General features: G+C 41.8%; 5 protein-coding genes across 7 annotated transcripts; 2 read left to right on the top strand and 3 right to left on the bottom strand.

Annotated features, from left to right (window-relative positions):
* Positions 1-115: 115 nt before the first annotated feature.
* On the bottom strand, positions 116-21,483 carry LOC122400856 (ribonuclease P protein subunit p25-like protein). 3 transcript variants are annotated; one of them, XM_043402569.1, is made up of 6 exons: positions 21,361-21,483; positions 20,624-20,711; positions 835-945; positions 592-770; positions 412-522; positions 116-342 (listed from the first exon to the last, which is right to left on the bottom strand). In XM_043402569.1, exons 3-6 carry the CDS (start codon positions 943-945, stop codon positions 123-125), a joined length of 621 nt encoding a protein of 206 aa, XP_043258504.1. In that variant the 5' UTR covers positions 20,624-20,711; positions 21,361-21,483; the 3' UTR covers positions 116-122. The 3 variants fall into 3 exon arrangements, with proteins under 3 accessions (XP_043258504.1, XP_043258503.1, XP_043258505.1); XM_043402568.1 differs by lacking the exons at positions 20,624-20,711; positions 21,361-21,483 and adding exons at positions 16,182-16,184; positions 16,432-16,538; XM_043402570.1 differs by lacking the exons at positions 20,624-20,711; positions 21,361-21,483 and adding an exon at positions 16,414-16,515.
* Positions 4,365-7,617, top strand: LOC122400854 (aromatic-L-amino-acid decarboxylase-like). Its single transcript, XM_043402566.1, has 13 exons — positions 4,365-4,565; positions 4,642-4,755; positions 4,920-4,971; positions 5,047-5,117; positions 5,420-5,662; positions 5,790-5,915; positions 5,972-6,210; positions 6,453-6,627; positions 6,698-6,863; positions 6,934-6,986; positions 7,061-7,257; positions 7,336-7,413; positions 7,479-7,617. The coding sequence occupies exons 1-13, from the start codon at positions 4,365-4,367 to the stop codon at positions 7,615-7,617; spliced, it is 1,854 nt and encodes a 617-aa protein (XP_043258501.1).
* Positions 11,263-13,842, top strand: LOC122400855 (tyrosine decarboxylase-like). Its single transcript, XM_043402567.1, has 2 exons — positions 11,263-11,463; positions 12,359-13,842. The coding sequence occupies exons 1-2, from the start codon at positions 11,263-11,265 to the stop codon at positions 13,817-13,819; spliced, it is 1,662 nt and encodes a 553-aa protein (XP_043258502.1). The 3' UTR covers positions 13,820-13,842.
* On the bottom strand, positions 15,332-16,166 carry LOC122400857 (peptidyl-prolyl cis-trans isomerase H). The gene has a single exon (XM_043402571.1). It carries the CDS (start codon positions 15,884-15,886, stop codon positions 15,332-15,334), a length of 555 nt encoding a protein of 184 aa, XP_043258506.1. The 5' UTR covers positions 15,887-16,166.
* LOC122400853 (zinc finger protein 595-like) lies at positions 17,095-20,465 on the bottom strand. The gene has a single exon (XM_043402564.1). It carries the CDS (start codon positions 20,078-20,080, stop codon positions 17,270-17,272), a length of 2,811 nt encoding a protein of 936 aa, XP_043258499.1. The 5' UTR covers positions 20,081-20,465; the 3' UTR covers positions 17,095-17,269.
* Positions 21,484-22,244: the final 761 nt, after the last annotated feature.

Below are 22,244 nucleotides of genomic sequence, written 5' to 3'. Positions count from 1 at the left end.
AGTGCAATAATACTTTCAGAGGAGACGGTTGTATTAAAGGAACACTTGTTATTCTCGTCAATAGGGTATTTTAAATTATTTTTAATTTTTTACAACGACGTTCAATATTCTTCTGTCTTTCGTTATCGATCATTGTTTCTCCGCTTTTTATTTTTCCTCGGCGGCGCTTCCGCCTGCTGCTCTTTCTTTGGTCTTTTCTGACCGATTCTCAATCCCATTGCCGCGAATTCCTCGGCGTCGATGCAGGTCACATTACCACCAGCCTCGTGTCCCCTACCTTTCCTCGTGTTTTTCATTTCTTCATCGTTCACGAATTCTCCGCGATCGTCGGGCGCCTGATAACTATATTCGCACGCGACGATGAAAAACCACTGTAAACCGATATCGAAAGTAAGAAGATGTTAATCATACCCAGACTCGGACGTATCTTTTATTTCTTTCGCCAGTAAAATGTGTATTTCCGGCACGTGGCGAGTATCCGTGTTCGCGCCATTTTTGTTCTCCGCTTCGGACTTCTTTGACCTGCAACTCACACCCCGGTTAATCGCAAATAAAAATGCATCTCCATCGATCCCCGTTTCTACGACTGACCGAACGTAACGTAATCTCGTGATCTGATGCAGTCCTTCGTGTTTCTTCTTAAACAGTTCCGCGCAAGAAATGGCCTTTCCAACCCCTTGGCCCGCCGCGGTCCACACGACGCTTCCGTAATTCGGAAACTCTTTCAACGCGTGTCCAAGAACGTTTCTGATCTTCGTGCCGCTTTTCACCTGAAAAGCTACGATCGAATATCGAAATTTCTGTTTATCGTTTCTTCGTCGTAGCGTAACGTACGTGCATCAGAAGAAACTTCGCCGGTAAATTCGGTATCGGTACCCCTGAGTCTACTGGCTCGTCCTCCAAGTTTTTCGTCCATTTCTTTCTCTTCAACTTTGATCTACCCATCTGAAAGAACGAAATCGGCAATGTTAATCGTTCTTGGTTCGGAATATCGACTTCGTGGACAATTTCGACGATCTTCCTCGGGTTTCTTCGAAAAATAATAGCAGGAATGGTCTAAGGTTTAAGTGAGAGCGAGACACCACGTCTCTCTACCAGTAGGTCACGAGTTCGCAAGCACCACCAGAACCATTCATGGAACTTGGATCGACCTTGTACAGTCTTGCACAGAACATTCTGCCTGATGAAGGTTCCTTCATGGTGATGTGAACTTAAATCTTTGTGGATTACTAGGGTCGTTGAACTTGATCTTCAATTTTGACTCTTTTGTTTTTAGGTCGATTCAGTGACAATTTCCTTCTGACGATGATGCAGGTATAAATCTTAATAAAGTCTAAAACGAGGGTCGCTGGAGGGTCGCTGAGTTTTTTTTATAAGATGTTACAAACTTGAAATTCTAAATGAGAATAGTATTCCTCGTGAGATCAGACGGTATCGAGATCGTTCGAACGACTCTTCGACGATCGCGACTCCTATGAGTCTCGTTTCGATGATGATCAATTAATATCGTTAACGCAGGAAGTGGGACGTTCCTCGAAAGTTGGCGTCCGATATAATTTCTGGAATTCCGAGGCGAGCTTGGAAAAAGCACCTGACGGTCGGGGGAGGGTTCCTCGTTGCGGAAAGCCGCATCGATATTTTCCAATCAGCATTCGATTGCACGGTACATCCCCCTCCTGGTTGCTTCTTCCAAGGGGCGTAAGGGGGTCGCTGTGTAGGCGTATATGGTGGTGGTATGCGGCATAGCCGGCATAGCGCCGCGACGCTAAGACGCCATATTGCATTATTAAGCACCCCTGGCAGTCCCTCGCCTCTGCATTCCAGCATTATGAACGTTTTTATCCCTAAAGGGCGTCGTTTCACCTCACGCGGCACGAACCGCCCGACGAACAGCCTCGCCACTGGCTACTTTCGAGTTCGTTACACTAATTCGAGGACTCATGGATATTATGGAAGAATCGGAAGAGGCGTGGCGAGGGTCGAAGACGATAGCTCGGCTATCGGGAGTCTAGAGCCTGAGCAGTAAAAAATAAAAAATTTATCTACCAGTAGACTGGTAAGATCTATAAATAGATATCTATTCTACATGTGCACTAAATTTCAAATCGATCGGTTAAATAATTCCTGAGACACGTCTACAGTCCCAAGAAACGGGAGACTCGAGCTCTAAAAAATATTTTATAACATCAGTGAAAGAACAACAAGTACACCATTGAATTATCGAATATTTCTATTCTTGGCATTATAATTTGAACAAATGGGGTAACAGTGAACCCGTTGAAAGACCGAGCAAATAATAATGCTCATAATGTGGTCAAGTGGGCCGCGCGTTTTACATGCCTGAAGTAGAATGTGGACAGTGTCGAGTAATTTTTGCTTAGGGTCAGACATACGTGGACCGACTAAAACTTCTGACCGAATACGAGTCGAAATTCTTTTTCAAACCGACCTTTCTACTGGTTGAACCATATCCACCCCTCCTTCTATTATTTCTGTTTCCAGTAGACCGATAAAACCTTGTTTATCACGAACGACACGGTTTTTTCTTAACGAAGGGTGTAACTACGTATACCGGCTTTGAAGACGGCGTATTAAGTCTCTGGACACCGTAACGAGGCAGGTATTATGCTATAACCCTATAATAAATCTTGAGAATTATAATTCGAAATTACAGACGTCATAAATTTTCTATCCACTATATACGCAGCCCTAAACTTCGTTAGGCAGACAGTGACATCCACGAAGCGATCGATTCCATTTAAACATTTAACCGTAAACTTCCATGGAACTACCCCTAGTTCCGCACCTAGGCAGAAATCATTATTTGGCCTATATCGTTCTTTCGTATCTACGTGTCTAGCGTGTGGTCACAGGTAGTCGTGGTCACCGAGTCTGCATCGTTAAATAGTGACTCTCGCAACCTCTAACCGATATTTAAAGAACCGAGTTGAACGATAAAAGGGGTAGTCGGTGACTCGTCCGATTCTAGAGCCACGTTGCTCACCGTCGGTGAATAAGTTTCAAGTGTCGCGTTCCCGAAAGGTACTTTTTTGTTCGGTTTCGCGTCGATCCGGGGAACGAAAGAATCTAATTTCGAGTCGACGATGCGGAGATATCGTTAATGTGCCGCGGTTTCTGCAAAAAAAAAAAAGAAAAAAGCGGGGAAAAGGTCAAGGATTCCGACTGCTTTCGGTACACCATCATCAACAGCGGGAGCCTGAGTAGCGGAGACATTCTGCGTCTGACACCTTCTTAACGATGCCTACGCGCTCTTTTCCCACCGTAATAAACCATCGCGGGCTGCTGCTGGAAGCACCGCTTCCAATTTGTTCGAGTGGCCAACTCTTTCGTACCGAAGATGCTCGATGCCTCGGTCGCGAATGAACGACGAAGAACCGTTTCGAGAAGTTTCCTCGTCGAAGAGAATAGAATTCCGTGTCGATCGAAATTCAGCCCTTGAGATCCTTCCCCAGATCACGAATTCGCGGGATTTTTCGATGATTCAGCGTTTGGGGTACCCCTCTTGCTTATTTCATCGCGTAACGCGTACTCTTAATTCTCTGTTTTGCGTCTTTGCGCGATAGAATCAGTATGGGACTCGACAAATAATGAAGTTCCGCGAGCCACTTTCGTCGAAGTCGCTTCACGGTAGCGAGATCTCGTCGTTTACGACGGATATTACGGGGAATCGTGGCGGATCGAAAGCTGTATTATAACCGGTGCGATCGTCCCACGGTGGCCGTGACGGTCGTTAAAGTTCCGCAAGGAACGACAAAAATGAGCTCGCGATGGCTCAGCCAGACGATGACTTCCCGCGTGTCTATTTCAAGCATCCCCTTGACGGAAATTGCCCCGGACCGTGCATAGATCCGCCCACCTCTCCCGCTCGTCCTTTCGACGGGGTTCCGCGAGGAAGATCCTCGTGGAAGGACGCGTTTGCGCACGAGTCCAAGACTTCTCGCTGCCGAGATCCTCGATATATCCGCGCTGATAAGCGAAACTCGGGATTGTTCGGTCGTGGCTCGTACAACGTGGACCGATCGGACGCGCAATCCTCCTCGCTGTGACTAGCAACAGGTAGGACGACGCACCGGGGACCACGAAATTCCCTCCAACGATTTACCATTCGAACGATCGCTAATTTTTCTTATCAGAAGAACAGTGCCTGTGCCTGCAGTGAACAGGACGAGGGCCACCGGAAGTCTTCAGTGTCGAGAGTAAAGTGACGAAGTAAGATCAGTGTTAGGTAATTCGTTAAAGTCCAAGAATTTCGCGTTTCTTGGTTCAAAGTTTGAAAATCGTGCGAGTAAACGATATGTAATTTGATCAGAAGGTACCGCTGGTAGGAAGTGAAACGGACCACCATGGATATTCAGGAGTTCCGTGCGCGCGGCAAGGAGATGGTGGAATATATTTGCGAGTTTATGAGCAATATCCACAACCGAAGAGTAACACCGGACGTTGGACCCGGATATTTGAGACCGTTGCTACCCTCGGAGCCACCCCAGCAGCCCGAGGCCTGGGAGGACATTATGAAGGACGTAGAGTCGAAAATCATGCCCGGAGTAAGCGAAGAGAACCGGTCGTTTAGAATTTTTTATAAAAATTCGATGTCCAGAACTCGAGGGACCATTTTTGCAGATCACCCACTGGCAACATCCGAGGTTTCACGCGTACTTCCCGGCCGGAAATTCGTTTCCATCTATTCTTGGCGATATGCTATCGGACGCCATAGGTTGCATTGGATTCTCATGGGTGAGCCGGAGATTTATTAGAGAAAAATTATTCTTCTATGATCGGATAATTACACTCAATTTTCGCGAAGTTCAGGGCTGAACGCCACTCTGTCAAACTTGACTGATCGATCGGTGATTCGTTTGTCCGATCAACCGTAGATTTCGACGTCTTATTTGTTCTAGGCGGCCAGTCCAGCCTGCACGGAGCTCGAGACGATAGTGTGCGATTGGTTTGGTAATTCAGCTTCTTCGAATTGATCGTAAATCTTGGGAAACGATTCGAGCATTCAAAATATCATCTGAATTTCAGGCAAAGCCATCGGTCTACCGACGGACTTCCTTTACTTTAACCCTGGTAGTAAGGGAGGGGGTGTAATACAGGTAAAATCTCAACTCTATGTTTCCCTTTTATGAATTATTCTTTCAAAATTGGAACACTGTTTGCAATCACGTTCCTTCGTTCAGGTCGAAACGTTGAAGTCTAATAAAAAATGCATTCGATAACGAACTATTTTACACAGGCGCTGCCGTAATATTCTCATAAGGTAACCAAAGAGAATTTCATTTTAGTTCAAAATTTAATTTTGAACCTGCATAGACAAAGTTGCTTCTCGGTCTCCTATAAAACGATCCTCGTCAAACGGAATATTTAACAATTTTCTTTCTCGCGAATCGTACCACAGGGTTCAGCCTCAGAATGCATCCTGGTGTGCATGCTGGCGGCAAGGGCGCAGGCGATCGCGAGGCTCAAGGAGTCGCCAGCTCATGCACACTTGGACGAAACTGCCCTTCTCGGGAAGCTGATGGCTTACTGCAGCCGGGAGAGTCACAGCTCCGTCGAGAAAGACGCGATGATCTGCTTTGTGAAGCTGCGAATTCTGGAGCCCGACGAGAAGAGCGTGCTTCGCGGTGAAACTTTGCGTCAGGTACCGTGACGAGCTATACAAAATTCTCTTTGTAATCTTCGCAGACTTCGCGGACCACGTGATTGCATATTAAAATGCGCTGAAAATGGTATCGTCCATATTTTAACAACTCTTTGATGATCGTCAGGCAATCGAGGCTGACACAGCCGAGGGATACATCCCCTTCTTCGTCTCCACGACACTCGGGACGACCGCTTGCTGTTCCTTCGACAACCTCAAGGAGATAGGGCCAGTCTGCAAGAAATATCCAGGCGTACGATCAGTCCTCGATCGTTCTTCTTTCAGAAGAATTAAGATTCCTCTTTGCAGGTGTGGTTGCACGTGGACGCAGCGTACGCGGGAAACGCTTTCATCTGCCCGGAGCTCAAGTATCTGATGGCTGGCATCGAGTACGCGGACTCCTTCAACACGAACACCAATAAATTCCTATTGACTAACTTCGACTGTTCCTGCCTCTGGGTCCGGGACAGGTTCAAGCTGACCAGCGCGCTCGTTGTCGATCCGCTTTATCTTCAGCACACTCACGCGGACACGGCCATTGATTACAGGTGACGCTTGGAGTGCCCTTTTGGTCGGATTTTATATATCCATAGCACTTCAGTTTCTTCGATTGAGCCTTCTCTTTTCCTAACTGTATATTTAAATCCACTTCTGTTCTGAAATTTAAAGTTCCCACTCTTGGTATCGAATACTTTTCTCACATTTTTTTAATGGAAATAATACAATCGTTCTTGGTACAATTACAATACAAGCTACCATTTTCCAAAATTAATTTTTAACTTTACCGTAGACATTGGAGCATACCGCTGAGTCGACGATTTCGGTCCCTGAAACTGTGGTTCGTTATGAGAAATTACGGGATATCCGGCTTGCAGGCCTACATCCGTAACCACATCGAGTTGGCGAAAAGGTTCGAGGCCCTGGTTAAGAAGGACTCGAGATTCGAAGTTTGCAACGAAGTTGTGGTGAGTCACGATCTTTGTGATTTACTACCATCGGTATCGATTCTATACACGATTTACTTTGATACTTTAGCTGGGATTGGTGTGCTTTCGCGCCAAGGGCACCGACAAGCTGAACCAAAAGCTCTTGAGTACTATCAACGATTCCGGGAAACTGCACATGGTGCCAGCGAGAGTGAATCAACGCTTTACGATTCGTTTTGCGCTGGCTGCGCCAAATGCCACTGGCAATGACGTCGGTGTGTAATCTCTTTGCTCCTTTGTCGCAATTTTTACGTGCATTAACTTTCGATTATCTGTTTATTGTAGACATAGCGTGGAGCATCATAACGGACTATCTGTCCGAAATACTGGAGTCCAAGGTGAGCAAGACGATCCTTCTTGTTCCAGATTCTAAGAATCTTCAAAGTACTCATGCCCTTTTGTTGAATTACAGGACGTGATGGATGAGCTGGCAGACATCCGCGAGAAGAAAAGGAAAGCCACCTTGGAGCAAAGGAGGTCCTTCTTCGTCCGCATGGTGTCCGATCCTGCGATTCAGCCAGGATTTACGAAAACCCCGAACAGGACGGGCGTGAAATTGGACACGCAGGCAACGATCGGTGGCATTGGATCGAATCCTCATCCCGCGTCGTAAGACTCGAACACTTTACTGTAGCAAAAATGATGACTGATTAGGTAAAATCACTGATCCAATATCCGTGGTTTCAGACGTTCGTGGATATCGTGGCCATTGGCCTACTTGATGCAAGCGAAGGACTCTGCTGATACGAGCGAACTATCTCTCAGGTATTTTTATTCCTGACGTGAACACGTTTCGGTTTAGACACAGACTTACGAGGCAGTTCTTTCAGATTCCGTCATCTGGACACTATGGTGCGCCTGAAGGCAGGCAGTACCGGAAGTCGTCGCGGCAGTAGCAACGGTTGCAGCCCCGAGCCATCGCCTTCCGGTTCACCGTCTCGCGGAAGATCGCCTAATGGCAGGGCGTAAAGCGCCCCAATCCCCAAATCGTCCAGCTATTTTCTAAGATTTCTTCAGGTGCATCGACCAAGAATGGAATTTTTGCGAACAGATACTGCCGACGGTAATCGACGAGGAGGTGGACCGAGAAGGACATCCCCGAATTGCTCAGCGAACAGACGACGAACGGAGTTGAAATCGATCGATGGCTCGTTTAAATATGTGTGTGTCCCCCGGCATCAATTCTCGTTGCGTCTTTCATTAGAGGTTTTTCGAACTTTGTAGTAGCTGTTGAATAAATTTCGCGTCCCCGACGACCGTAGTAGCTCAAACGCGCCAACGAAAGAGGCGCTCGATAAATACAAGTACATCTTCTTTACTTGCTTATCGATCTGTTTATATAAATGTGCTCTGTTTGGATCGCGACGGAATCATGTTCCACGCGGCACACCTGTAACATACACACCTATATACATATACAAAGGACGTGCATTACGTCAATAGTAAATGATTTCAGAAGTAAAGAAACGTCGTTCTGATTATTACACCGTTCCCTCGGAGCACGGGTCGCCGCCGTTGATCGCGCGCGCAAATTAGGCTAAAAATGAGAAAAAAGGAAACGAAAATGGGGAAACTTTCGCATCACGGGAATATGAAAAAAAGGTCATAAAGAGTTCCGTTCGTCCCAAGAACGAAAAGGTTGGGGTCACTAGGGTGACCGATGCACCTGGATTCTGTTCGTTCATTCGGCCACGTTCTTTATTCTTTCGCGTTCGATGTTCCAAGTATCCATGACATTGATCCAATTCTATTTTAATTCACGCTTTCGATTAGTTTACGCAAAACATGTCACGACTGTCCCGCGCGAGTACGTGATCGCCGAAAGATGCTAAGCCAAGCGAAACGCGCGCAAGCATAATCGCGTCGGGGAATGTTGAGTAATTGGGTACACGACGAATCGCTACAACGGCGAAACAATTCCTTTGCTTCAATTAGAATACCGCAACCCCTGGTAACACACATTATGGGTATTTTATATAGAAACACATAGTAAATTCTGGTAACTGTCTATTAAAAAAAGGTAGTCTATCTTCTGAGTTGGAAAGATGTTTAAACGTATACTTTTTTTTAGCTTCGATATCATTAAGTGATACAGAAATATTGAAACACAGTTACAGACGTATCTAGCCTTGCAGAATTATTTATATGTACAAGTTAGAAGCAGAGAGTACCTTTGCTACCAGTGAAAGAAGTAGGTTGGAAGAGTTGACTTCGTTTACGAAATACGGAACGAATAAGTATAATAGCGTTTGCAACATGAACATTTTATGCGTCGAGTTGCCAGAAGATTGGGTTGATGCGATAATATCCAATAGTATAAAGTCTCTATCATTCGAGATTAGCATCTGCACGACTGACGTATTAAAAAACCGAAATAAATTTTTTATTACGTTGGAAAAGCCAAGGTTTTAGTCCATAAAATCATTGCCAACATAATCTTTACGAAAAACAATATTTCCGGGCTGTAAAAAGTACATTTCACTGTCATACGGACCTTTCAAGAACATCGTAACAACATTTAGAAATGTGTTAATAAAAAAAAAAACAATGAAAGTTCACAAAGTTTGTTTTTCTTTTCTGTTACTAATTCAATACCTAAGATATTATTTTTGAGCTAATACCATAAATTGGGACGTCGAAATTTGACCGGAATAAGCGTTGATAGTAGTTTCTTTTCCTCTTATCTCTAATATTCCAATTTGTCACTAATAGCGAAACCCTAATTGTTTTGGGCGACGCGGTTGGAGGTTCGTTATCAGCGTTCGCGTTTAAGCGAATCGTTTTCGAATATAGAAAAGGGTCCCGTCGCTGGTGAAATTAATTAATTCGAACGCGGCGATCGGCAACCCTCGGCCGAGAATCCAATTCGAAAGCTACGGACGCGAGCAGATCATGCGTGAAGGTGGCGACGAGAGAAAATGGTGATCACGCCGGTCTGCATGTGTGTGTTACAAAGATTGAGCGGTGACCTGTCACCGCTTCCCTACGGGGTGTTGTAAATGTAGGTGAAGAGTAAACGTCTATTTATAAACGGGGGAGGAGGGGGCGAGTTTACTCCCCGTGCATCATCGACAACACGCTGGCTTATTCAAGCACCGACCCCCCATCCCCGACGCATCGCCATTGATGCCGGCCACCCTTCTCGCGAATTTTCGTTCAAATTTTCGGGATCGATTCGCGCCGGGTGAATCGATTTTTCAACAATTAAAATAGCACCATCGGGCCGGTCGATAAAAGGGCTCATGGTGGCGTGGAAAATGTTTTCCCCGCGGTTCTCCGCGAACCAGGTCGAACAGTAACGCGTGAAACGCGTCGGACTTTAACGACGTCTTCTCGACTCGAAGAAATGGCGATATAAATGTTTCAGGTGAATTGAACTGTCTATTACTGGAGTTCAGAAACACCGTCGGATGTTTATAATTTGATGAGAATTCGATCAGTTCGAATGCCTTGCGAAAGTTTCTGCGAGAGGGTGAACGGCGTTGCTCCATTTTCGAGCGACGATACGTTCGATAACCGTCACGGTGGACGCTCGGCGTCGCGGGCTAGAATGAAGCAGGTAAATTAAAATTTTTCACGATCGCCGGAGCACCGCCTCAAGTTTATCCGCGTGAAGCAGGGATGTACGAAGAGGAGGCGCGCAATAAAACTGACCGGCGCTTTGACCGGTGCTACCAGTCTCTGTTACGACGCGGGGCATACCTGTTACGCGTTTCCTCCGAAGCCGAGTCGCGCACAACGATTCGAACAGCGGCGTACGAGTAACCGAGGCATCGAGTGGATCAGTTTTTCGTCCGATAATAGAGAAACGTGAGTGAAACGATCGAAAATATACAGAGTAGCTAGAGACCGAAGCTGGATCACTCGGGACCCATGACAACCCGATCAACGTTGTCGAAGCGACAAACAGACGAAGAAAAGCATTTTCTAGCGGTATTCAGTGATGAAACGACGTATCTAAACGGCTTCGGAATCTAGACGCAAGTGATTCTACGTGGACAAATTAATCAGAAACGCGGATCAGAAGTTCCTTGTACATACGTGGTTTCGTTTTCCAGAAAATCGATTTCGAAGCTACTCGAGACACACGATTTACTAAAATTCTGAACATGCATATTTGAACGGTTATATTTGATAAGAAATGCCTTTTACGATTTTACTGTAAATAGAGACGCGGAGTTTCGTACGAAAAACAGTTCTCAAGTTTTTGATACTCTATCTACCAAATTTGTACATTATTTTCTTTATCATTGACCAATGCAAAGCTTTCAGAAATTATCGCATGGTAGTCACCAGTTCTCATAGACGTTCTACACTTCGGAGTTTTACCCTTGGGATATCGAAAATAAGTGAAAAAATCCTTACTGTAAATATCTGTGTCTACTAGAGAACATTCTCAGTGGACACTGGGCATCAAAATCTGGGAATACAAAAGCTGTTTCGTTCAAATTATTTTCTACGTCACAACGTATTCCGCGAGTGACGTTTATTTAATTTCACGTCCCGATAAAAGACGCCGAAAACTGCCGCGATCACGTACACGTTCGTCAAATACGTGCTCGATTGTACGCATTGCATCGTTTGCTCGAAATTTTATTCCAGCCGGCGACTACCATGAACATCGATGAGTTTCAAGTACGCGGCAAGCAGATGATAGAGTACATCTGCGAGTACCTTCGCACCCTGGAAGGGAAAAGGGTGACTGCGAACGTGGACCCCGGCTACCTGAGGCCCCTTCTGCCCAAGGAGGCGCCAGCGAAAGGGGAGGCATGGGACGCCATAATGCGAGACGTCGAATGCAAGATAATGCCCGGGGTGAGTGCCGGCCGTGGCTCGATTATTGATTCCGACCTCTTTTGATGTTAATAATATTCGCGAACACGAAAAAATAGTAAAAAGCAAAGCGGCCGTAAATCGACGCGCAACGACTCGGTTCAGCAATTAAGTAATCAGACTAATTGTCTTGTTAAGACAGCTATCAACGCCCTCTGGCCATGAATACCATACCTCAAGATTTATAATCTAACCTATTAATTGTTACAACATCGTTGATTTTTTTTATAAATTTGTCATTCGTTTCGAAGTGAATATTGTCCTAAGGCAGTGAGTTCTTCGCATATTTCCCCCAACGCTTTTAAATATTAAATTGCAATGTCCTCGGCACTTTTACCTGGAACCAAAAAAAGCGTTACCACACTACGTTCTCCATGAAATTAAATAACTTCTGCCACATTCTTTTCTATCTTTAAAAATAAATAGCTTCTCTGAGTGACTTATCTTACATGTTCCATTCTGTATAACAATTATCGAAGAAGCGACCTGTAAATTTGATGAAAATAAAATGTTTCATATTATACGGTGATTTTAAGAAAACATATATGTATATATATTAAATATAGAAATAATCGTGTATGCAAATAGCTTACTACAATGCCTCCCAGACTATCGTTGCAAAAACACAACAGATCAGAGAACGAAGATCAAAATCTCTTTAAAACTCGGTAAAGATGCATTCGAGACGGTGACATCGATGCGTCGGGCATCTGTCCCTTGCACAAATTTTCCGCTGAGTTTCACGGTTTAAAGATGGCCTCGGCGAATTTCCCTTTTAACTACGTGTGTTTGAAATAAAACAGACACAGTCCAAGTAAATTTTTAGAAATCAAATTAGACCAACCCCTTTCGCTGATGGGTCCCCGTTATTTTCCAGATCACTCACTGGCAACATCCACGATTCCACGCGTACTTTCCAGCGGGCAACTCGTTCCCCTCGATCCTCGGGGACATGTTGTCCGACGCGATCGGCTGCATAGGGTTTTCATGGGCGGCCAGCCCTGCCTGCACGGAACTGGAAACGATCGTTCTCGACTGGTACGCCAAAGCGATAGACCTTCCGCCGGGGTTCCTGGCCGAGCACAAGACCTCGAAGGGCGGCGGAGTGATACAAGGGTCTGCCTCCGAGTGTATTCTGGTCACGATGCTGGCGGCGCGCACCCAAGCGATCCGAACCCTGAAGGAACAGGACCCGAACACCGAGGACTCGGCTTTTTTGCCGCGTTTGGTGGCCTACTGTTCCACGGAGGCTCACTCGTGCGTGGAAAAGGCAGCGATGATCGGCCTGGTGAAGCTTCGCGTCCTAGAGCCAGACGAGAAAGGCTCACTTCGCGGCAAACGGCTGGAGTCCGCGATCCGCGAGGACGTGGCCAACGGTCTGGTGCCATTCTTCGTCTCCACCACGTTCGGAACCACGGGATCGTGCGCGTTCGACAATCTGGTGGAGATCGGTCCGGTGTGCAAGCTCTATCCCAACGTCTGGCTGCACGTGGATGGCGCTTACGCTGGAAACGCCTTCATCTGCCCGGAAATGAGGCCGCTGATGGCCGGCATCGAGCACGCGGACTCGTTCAACACGAATCCGAACAAGTGGCTGTTGGTCAACTTCGATTGTTCCTGCCTCTGGGTGCGCGATCGGGTGAAGCTCACGTCGGCACTGGTCGTCGATCCTTTGTATTTGCAGCACGCCAGGTCGGGCGAGTCGATTGACTATCGACACTGGGGCATCCCCTTGAGCAGACGTTTCAGGGCATTGAAGCTGTGGTTCGTGATGAGATCGTACGGGATCACCGGGCTGCAGAAGTACATAAGGAACCACATCAGGCTCGCCAGACGATTCGAGACGCTGATGAGGAAGGACAAAAGGTTCGAGATCACGAACGACGTCAGGGTGGGTCTGGTTTGCTTCAGACTGAAGGAGAGCGACGAGATCAATCAGGAGCTGTTGGCGAACATCAACGCGTCCGGTAGACTTCACATGATACCGGCCAGGGTGATGGGCAAGTACATACTGAGGTTTTGCGTGATCAAGGAGAACGCCACCGACGACGACATCGATTACGCCGTGGACGTGATCGAGGAACACGCGACGGAGGTGATGCTGGCGCATTACGAGGGCACAGAGGACGAGTTCCGGGCGAAGGGGCCGAAAAGTCCAGCAGCCTTGGACAAGAAGCTGGTGCGGAAGTTCAGCTTTACCAGAAGCGTCACCAGGGACGTTTACAAACGGTCCATCTCGAAGTCGAGCCTCCACGACGGCGCGACGCCCATCATGGTCGTTGACGATAACTCGCAGGTCGAGACCATTGAGGAAGACGTTTTCTGCAACAGCAGGTAGACCGCGCCACAGCTCACGGTGCCCAAGAGGAGGGACCAGTTGCTATCATTGCCGTGAGCTGCTGACGATGATGATCGGTGTAATGTTGTTTCAGGTCGTGACGATCCCGATGATGATGATATCCGGACGATTCGTGATTTGTGTGATAGGGAAGGCTCTCGAAACCGGCCGTTCTTGTCTGGCATGTCGCAGCTGCGAGAATATATAATTGTTTTACAGGAAGCGGTGCTGGTAACGGTGGTTCGACTTGAGAGACGTAAATAACTTTGAGAATGTTACAATTGCACGATAGTGTTTTTGATGTAGAGTATCGGTAGGCTGATCGTACGCGACGCTGGTAGATGTCTTTTGACGATTTGCCGAGGATGTCGGACCTTTTACGAGACGTTGGCAAATCGTTTGGGAAAATTTGCCTCTCCATGCACGATTTTACGCAACGTAAGTGCAACTGGAATTTTATTTTCGTATTTATGCCGCAATCGATCGAATACGGTGATTGTGCACCGACGATAATCATCGTTTCGCACACGCGGGAATCGCAATCGTTTTGTAAATGCGTTGGATGTATTTCCCGGGACGTTAAAATAATTGTTTCGTATCGAATGGAATGAAAATGAAATAATTGTACATAGAATAAGCAATTTATCGATTCGTGTAACAATTAAAAACATGTTAGAAATTAATACGTAGTTGTGCAAAAATAAGACTCACTGTTAAGTACATCGATTGTATCTTAGAGACACGACGTTAAATTATTTAATGAACGAACTGTGTATGTATATATATACATATATATATATAATAGTTTCTGAATAGATCGTTGTATCGGAATATGAAAGAATGACCTAAAATTTTACGGTTGGAATTATTGTCAATCGATACTAAGTATAGAGTTAGATCACGTACTACATACGTACGTACATATGTGCGTCTTCACTTTGGATGTTTCACCTCCAAAAAAATTGAACCGAGTCATAGATTGTATTAATTCTCTAAACGAGTTTGGATTTTTATCCAGCTTAATATCGTGTAAATTGTGAAATGGAATATTTATTTCGTATGTAAATCTAACGTAATAAAATCGAAGTTCGTAAAACAATAAATTCTTTCAATTGATTTCATCTGCATCGTGCATGAAGTTTCAGTTAATACCTTCGTATTATTATCAATTCATTAATAGAAGTGTAATTTCATAACTTTTGAAACTGTATAAGTAGATATTAAGTAGCAATAAGTAAGTCCTGATAGCCAATTTGTATTAATAAGTAATTATACGATACCTAGAGGCAAGATAAAATACAAATAGCTTTAGGGTGAATCTGTAATTACAGACATCATTAATTACCAATATAGCTTCTAATTATTCCTCAAGTATAATTCCTGTAAACATTTACAAACTGGTAAAAGGTATTTCATTGGAACATCATTTTTACTCTATGAAAATATAATACAAATTTTTGTATTTTACATGTACATTCTTTATAAAAATATAAATTAATATTACATTAGCTATTACATTTGTCCACATTGTGATATTGTCACAGGAATTTTTGGTTTATTGTTTGGTCCTGTAGGAACATTCTCCACTTTTCTCATAACAAGGAGTCCATCAATAACTCTTCCAAAAACAACATGTTTACCATCTAAGAAATTACACTTTGCACACGTGATGAAAAACTGGCAACCATTAGTGTCTTTACCACTATTAGCCATAGATAATAATCCAGGTGAGTCATGTTTCAATGTAAAATTCTCATCAGGGAATGTTCCACCCCCATAGATGCTTATGACTCCAGTACCATCACCATTTACAAAATCCCCACCTTGAATCATGAAATCTTTAATAACTCTGTGAAAAATGGCACCTTTGAAACCTAAAGGTACACCATCCTTCCTGTACTCTCCTGTACAGAACTGTCGAAAATTTTCAGATGTTTTTGGACAGACATCTTCGAAAAGTTCAAAAATCATTCGACCAATTTCAGTAGTACCCACAGACACGTCGAAAAATACCACCGGATTGTTTGGATTTCGAAGTTGAGCTTGAATTTGATTCCATGTAGGCATATTTGCGCGTTTTGATTAAAAGTTCGTGTAAGGTTTTTTATTTTATTTCAGTACTGTTTTCTTCAGAATTATTTGACCGGTAAAGCCAAGCAATGGCTACATAACCTCTTTAATTTGTACAGATATCCACGCGTTATACGATTGAGGTTAAAACTTCTTTATTTTAAAATATATCTTTTTCACCTTATGAACTATATTTAAAATTCAGTTTTTGTTATATTATTGTGATATATTTATATAAAGTATTCTTTATGTTTCAATTCAAAATACAACACGTCAGACATTAGCTGAACACTTTCTCGTACTGGTAACAAAAAGGCGAGACAAATGTAATGCAAAGTATAGGTTAACATTTAACTTAAATTACAAATTATCAGGAATATTAACCGTTGCACATCATAATTCACATTATATTGTTAATGTGAATTTTAAATATAAATAAATAAGTATATCATATTTTGTAAGATTCAAAACCACATGAATGTAGAACCTATTTTTATCATTGTTTAGTAAATATTGATACTTACCTTGTCAAATAATCGAACGTTGATGATCGGTTATTAAAATTATGCAATCACGTCACATAACAATTATAAAATACATTTACAAAATATAATTGTTTATTTCGTACAATAACGCGCACTTGTATTTCGTTCCGGCAACAACACGTGACTGTTTCATAGTTCTGTGTTGGAAAAGCGCGCGGCAATACAAACATAAAAGAGCCAATTATTACGTAAATGTATACCTTGAAAATTGTTAATGCGCTAAAGAAAAATATGTTTTAGTGTGATATAAAGTAAAAAATAAATGTAGAAAATAAAATGCACTTTATTTTCTTATTGCACCTCATAATTTACATTACATGCGGCATTTGGATCAGTTATAATTTACGTATCATAAATCGATACATGAATTCAAAAGACCAAACAATTTATAAAACTGCATTAAGCAGAACTACTTAAACCTCAAATTACTTTTTTACGATATGTTTTTCTTCTTTTTCCTCAACATAACTATTAATATGTTTTGCATAATATATAAATCTTCATCTATGCAATTTTATTTTAATACATGTACATTATTTAACCACATGTATAGTGTACAACCTAACTGTGCAAAAGCATTTAAGGAATCATAAATCAAAAACGTGTTAATTAAAAATGTATAAATATAATCGAAAATTCCCTGTTTTAATATCAGTGCATTTTTAGGACACATAGAAAACTGGTGCTCTACTACTATTGTTGGAAATAATACTTAAATAGCTGTATTTAGCATTTTTTTCTTCCAATGCAAAAAGTGTTCAAGTTCATTATTTCCTACAGTCACATTAATAGCATAAGAATATCACAAACTTGGATAGCAAGAAATTAACAGTAATTATATATGAATCTTAACATGTTCCATCAACACAGTTTTGTCATTAAAATCTTCTCCACAAATACCACAGACTAATTCGTCTCCGTCGTCGCTTTCGTGTTGATGATACTGTACAACTTGTATTACAGCTGTCTGGGATGTTCCCTCTTGCATTAATGATTCTTGTCCAATTTCATTGTGATCTTTCACGTTTTGATCTTGTCTAGTTGAATGATGTGTTACCATATCCATAGGTATATCGCTATTATTTATTTGTGCAATTTGACTGGAAAAGTTTTCATGGTCCTGAGGATTTGGTAGTGTTAGAACAGGTAATGATTCGTTTTGTTTTGATATTAAGTGCAAAGTATTATTTTGTTTTGAAGTTTGTATTAAATGCATTGTAGTTATTTCACTATGACTGGTCGTAGGATGGAGTGTGGTTCCTTTTTGTTTTATGGAAACTACATGAGCTGCATTGTTCTGTTTATCTATAGTGATCATATTTAAAGATTCCCCATGGCTATGATTAATTTGTGAAATATGCATATTTTCATCTTGTTTTTCATTAACTATCAATTGTACATTATCAGGTTTAAGTTCTGATATTGCAATATAATTTTCATTCCGTTTTTCCGTGGTGACTACGAGAAAGGTACTATTTTGCTTATCATTTAAAATTTGCTGGTCGTCTGATTTATCCGTTTCTGTGATAGACAAAAGTGCTTCATTTTGTTCAGCTTTAGAAATCATACGATTTACAGCCCCCTGTTTTTCTTGCAAGCTAGTAGTTGGAGATACTTTTGATTTTTTTTTAACTGGCTTAGGTTTTGGGGCATTATTATTTGTTTTAGCTTTTGCTTCTGCTATCATTTGATCAGAATGTTTAACGATATGCGCGCATAATTCATCGCGATCTTGATTCAAAGCACCGCATATGGGACAAGAGAAAGGAGGTCCAGTTACTTCAGTTTCATTTTTCCCAGCTGCATGAACCCATCGGACATGTTCTCGGAGAACAACCTTTTGATTGAATGCCCTTGAACACAGAGGACAAACATGCGGTCTTTCTCCTGTGTGAATACGCTCATGTTTCCTTAATGTTCCACCATCTCTAAATGCTTTCCAACAAAATTTACAACCATATGGTCTCTCTCCAGTGTGAGTTCTGTGATGTATTAAATAACCCTGTCTAGATGAAAATGTTTTGGAGCATGTGTCACAATGAAAATGGGCAGGACTTCCAGCATGTGTTCTACCATGTTCCCAAAGTCCCTGACGAGACACAAAACTTTTACCACATTCTGTACAAGTAAACGGAGAATCGCCCGGATGCGCTGATAATCTGTGCTCGTCCAATTGATTCTGTTTTTCAAACTGTGTCCCACATACCTCACAGGAATGTGTTTTCTTTCTGTGAATCCATTGATGCCTGAACATTTTCTGTTTAGTTGTAAATTTTTTACCACAATCGGAACACGAGTGTTTACCCCACTTATTATTAGGTGTACCTTGCTCTATATTATTTTGCATTATCTTTTTTGCACAAGTTGTTTGATGAGTAGCTAAATGATTGCCATCTTGGAACTGTTTATCACAGTATTCACATTCAATTGGCATATTCCAATTTTTAGATGCATGAATTTTTTCATGAGACACCAATGCTGTTGCGCGAGAAAAACTAATTCCACAGTGTCTACAAGTATGTTGCTTTGTACCATTTGTTTCAATTCCTACATAATTTCTTCTATTTTCACTATTATATGATAATGTTTCAACTTTTACCATTGTATCTGTATTATTGAATGAGTTTAAAGAGAGATTGTATTGTTGATTGACTTGGTTATTTATATTACTTTGCTGGGTATATTCAAACTGTGTAACTTCTCCATTTGGCATCACAGTAAACTCATGTAGAGTGTCTATTTTTTCTTGAGGACTGGATATAGTATTTACTGTTGATTGTTCACTGTGAAAATTATAAGATGGAACTGTCCAATTAACTGTATCGTAAGTCTGAACAGTTTGTATAGATGAAGATGGCACTTGGTTATTTTGGGATTCAGTCATATCTTCTGGCCATTTTCTAAATGTTTCTTCGGATTGCGATATACTATTACCCTGTGATTGCATGATGGCACGTCCAGCAACATACGTGTGAATTTTCATATGGTTAGATAAACTGGAAGGCCTCTGAAAATCTGCTCCACATATTGTGCACTTGTGAGGTCTTTCTATTTGATGTACTTCTAACATATGACACCTTAAGCTGCTTTTTGAACGAAATAAATTACCACAAGCTCTACAAGCATGCGGCCGATCCACTTGATGACAAACCATATGATTGTTCAAGTCCATTTTCCTTTCAAATCTTTCCCCACAAGTCATGCAAGATAATTTAGTAGGGGTACATGTGGTATGATGTTTGGCCATCTCAGTTTGTGTAAAAAGGTTTGTGCAATTAGGACAAGATACTTTTTTATCATCAAAACATGGATACATTCCACCAAGTTGTCGTAGGGCTTCTACAGCCATAGATTCATCGTCTCCAGATGTGTATTGCTGTTGCTCTTCCTGTTTAATGTATATAGGATACACTACACGATTTTCATCTTCCTCATCAGAATGTTCCGTTAAAATTTCAACAGCAACTTGTGCCTCTGTAATACCAGAATTGACATCCGTAACGGATACTTCTGTAAGACCTTCCTGAAGGGCACACTCATCAACAGGTTCACATATCTCCTCATGAGATATAATATTATCTTGTATACCATCGTGTACCCCAGAAAGAGGAAATGTAACGTACTGTTCATTTTCGTGGGATTCCATTGTGGAGTATGTTATGCTAAAGACTGAAATGTATTAAGTAAAATCTTTATAGACCTAGTTTCACCTCATGTTAAGTTAGGTCCTGTCACCACTGATACCCAAGCGGTATTTGCCGATGTGCGTAAACGCATTACAAACTATTGTGTTTCCTTTATTGGTATTGTTAAGAAACGTAGTGTATATTTGTCTCTCTCACACTGTAATCCAATACGGCGTATCGTCAAGACTTATCTTTATTAACTGCGTACGAAACTACGTATATGGAATTTCTATATTAGTCAAATTACTCTTGTAAAAGCATGACTATGGAATTTAATCCAGCACGCGTGATTTATTTATTATATAAATTTGTAAATTTACCACCGTTCGAACGATGGTGTAACGAGGTTATTTGCACAGAAGTGCACCAAATCGTGCGCCACCTGAAGTTGTCGGCATACTTTGCGCAATGCCCAACAAGTTGATATTTCGATACTTCAAAAGAGTCGATGAACCAAATTTATAAACATTCAAATATTTATTATAGTAGTATGTTATACTTACCCATTTTGTTGCAGTTACGATGTCGTTTGGGACTTCTACGAATAAGCCTTTTCTCTCCCAATGGATAATCTTCTTTCGCCTTATGACACTTTATTTGTTTCACAACACACAAATAACATTTATATTTACATTAAAACCACGCTCTAGGTACAAGTTAGTGTTTATTAAAGTAACAATGCTATTAAGACCACTTATCGAACAGATTGTATAGTAAAAGAACAATTTGAATCTATTTTACTATGCACGGAATACGTATGAATTTCGGCGTATTGTCAATAGGAATATGTTTATAGTTTTGCATTTATAAAGCAAATAAACAAAGTTAAAAAGTTTAATTATAAAAACTGCCGAAGTACATGAGCTTTTATTTTGGAATTCAAAAATCGATCGAAGAGAAGCGAATATGAATGTTATCGACGTAGCCTCAGGAATCGATTACTCGAGATCTGGACGATAAAGCGAGCACTAATAACGTTAGAAGTTTTCATAAATCGTTGATAATTATATATTTTAGAATAAAATGTTTACAAAAGTTACATATGAATGTTGCCGAAGGTCTATATATTAATAAAGGTTAGTAAATACACACTAATGTATACATATAATATCCTTTGCTCTGTCTAGCTTGTTTCAACAATCTCTACCATTGTTCTGTATTCCTACTACAGACGTGGTATAAGAGTAGATCTTACAAATATTCACAGTCGTTGAGAACGTTTCCGTTTCGTGTCACTGACCTTATATTTTCGGTAATAGGATACGAACGATGGTCGTAGTTCTGGGAAGGACGGTAATTCCGGGAAAACACTTCAACAGAAAAAAAACTTGTCGAAATTTGTCAATGCGGGCAGACTACTTACGTGACTCACAATCAGATCGAATCAGCGCCGATTGTATTTCTCCTTCCTTTCATCAGGAGAACCTCGTAAATTTATTGGTAATACTCTTGTTCCATAGCACACGGATTAGCAGCAATTCGAGGCTGTAAATAGTAAATTGCAAATATTTTTATATATTACTTATTGTTAGAAACGGTGCCGTGTGCAACCGATTCGGGCCTGGTGCAAAATCGATTGACTGCACGTATCGCGGAATATTCTCGGTCCTTGAAGGTCCGAGAATGTTCCACGGCATGCGCTAAGACTTTTTGCACCCGGCGCGAAGGAAAACCAAAAGACGATCGGGACCAGGGGTATATAGCCAGGGCCCCGATCGCCGAGAGATCAGAGTTTAACAAATATATCACGAGATCAGTAGAACAACTACAAAAGTATTTTCACGAACACGCGTTCAAACATTAATATCCTCAACGTTCGCGATCATTCATACACTGTTCTGTTCTGCATTTTACAACTACCGTGTCTAACAAAATAAATACAGTGAGTGTAAAAAGTATTTGTACACTAATCAATTTGAACAAAAACTTTGCAGAACTTTGTTTATTACAAAAGTATGTTAACAAAAACATACATACATATTCTTAGAAATCTCTGGAACAAATGTCATTAACAACAAATTATTTATTTATATTTATTATGAAAATATTAACAAATTTCCAGAAATTGGCGTGAAATATACGTGTAATAAGTATTCGTACAGTCTTTGATTCGTAACATTCCAC

The sequence above is a fragment of the Colletes gigas genome, unplaced genomic scaffold, assembly GCF_013123115.1.
Source record: "Colletes gigas isolate AHSC1104 unplaced genomic scaffold, ASM1312311v1 Colletes_gigas_Sc00020, whole genome shotgun sequence".
In the NCBI taxonomy this organism is placed as follows: Eukaryota; Metazoa; Arthropoda; class Insecta; order Hymenoptera; family Colletidae; genus Colletes; species Colletes gigas.
This window is presented reverse-complemented; position numbering and strand designations above follow the sequence as displayed.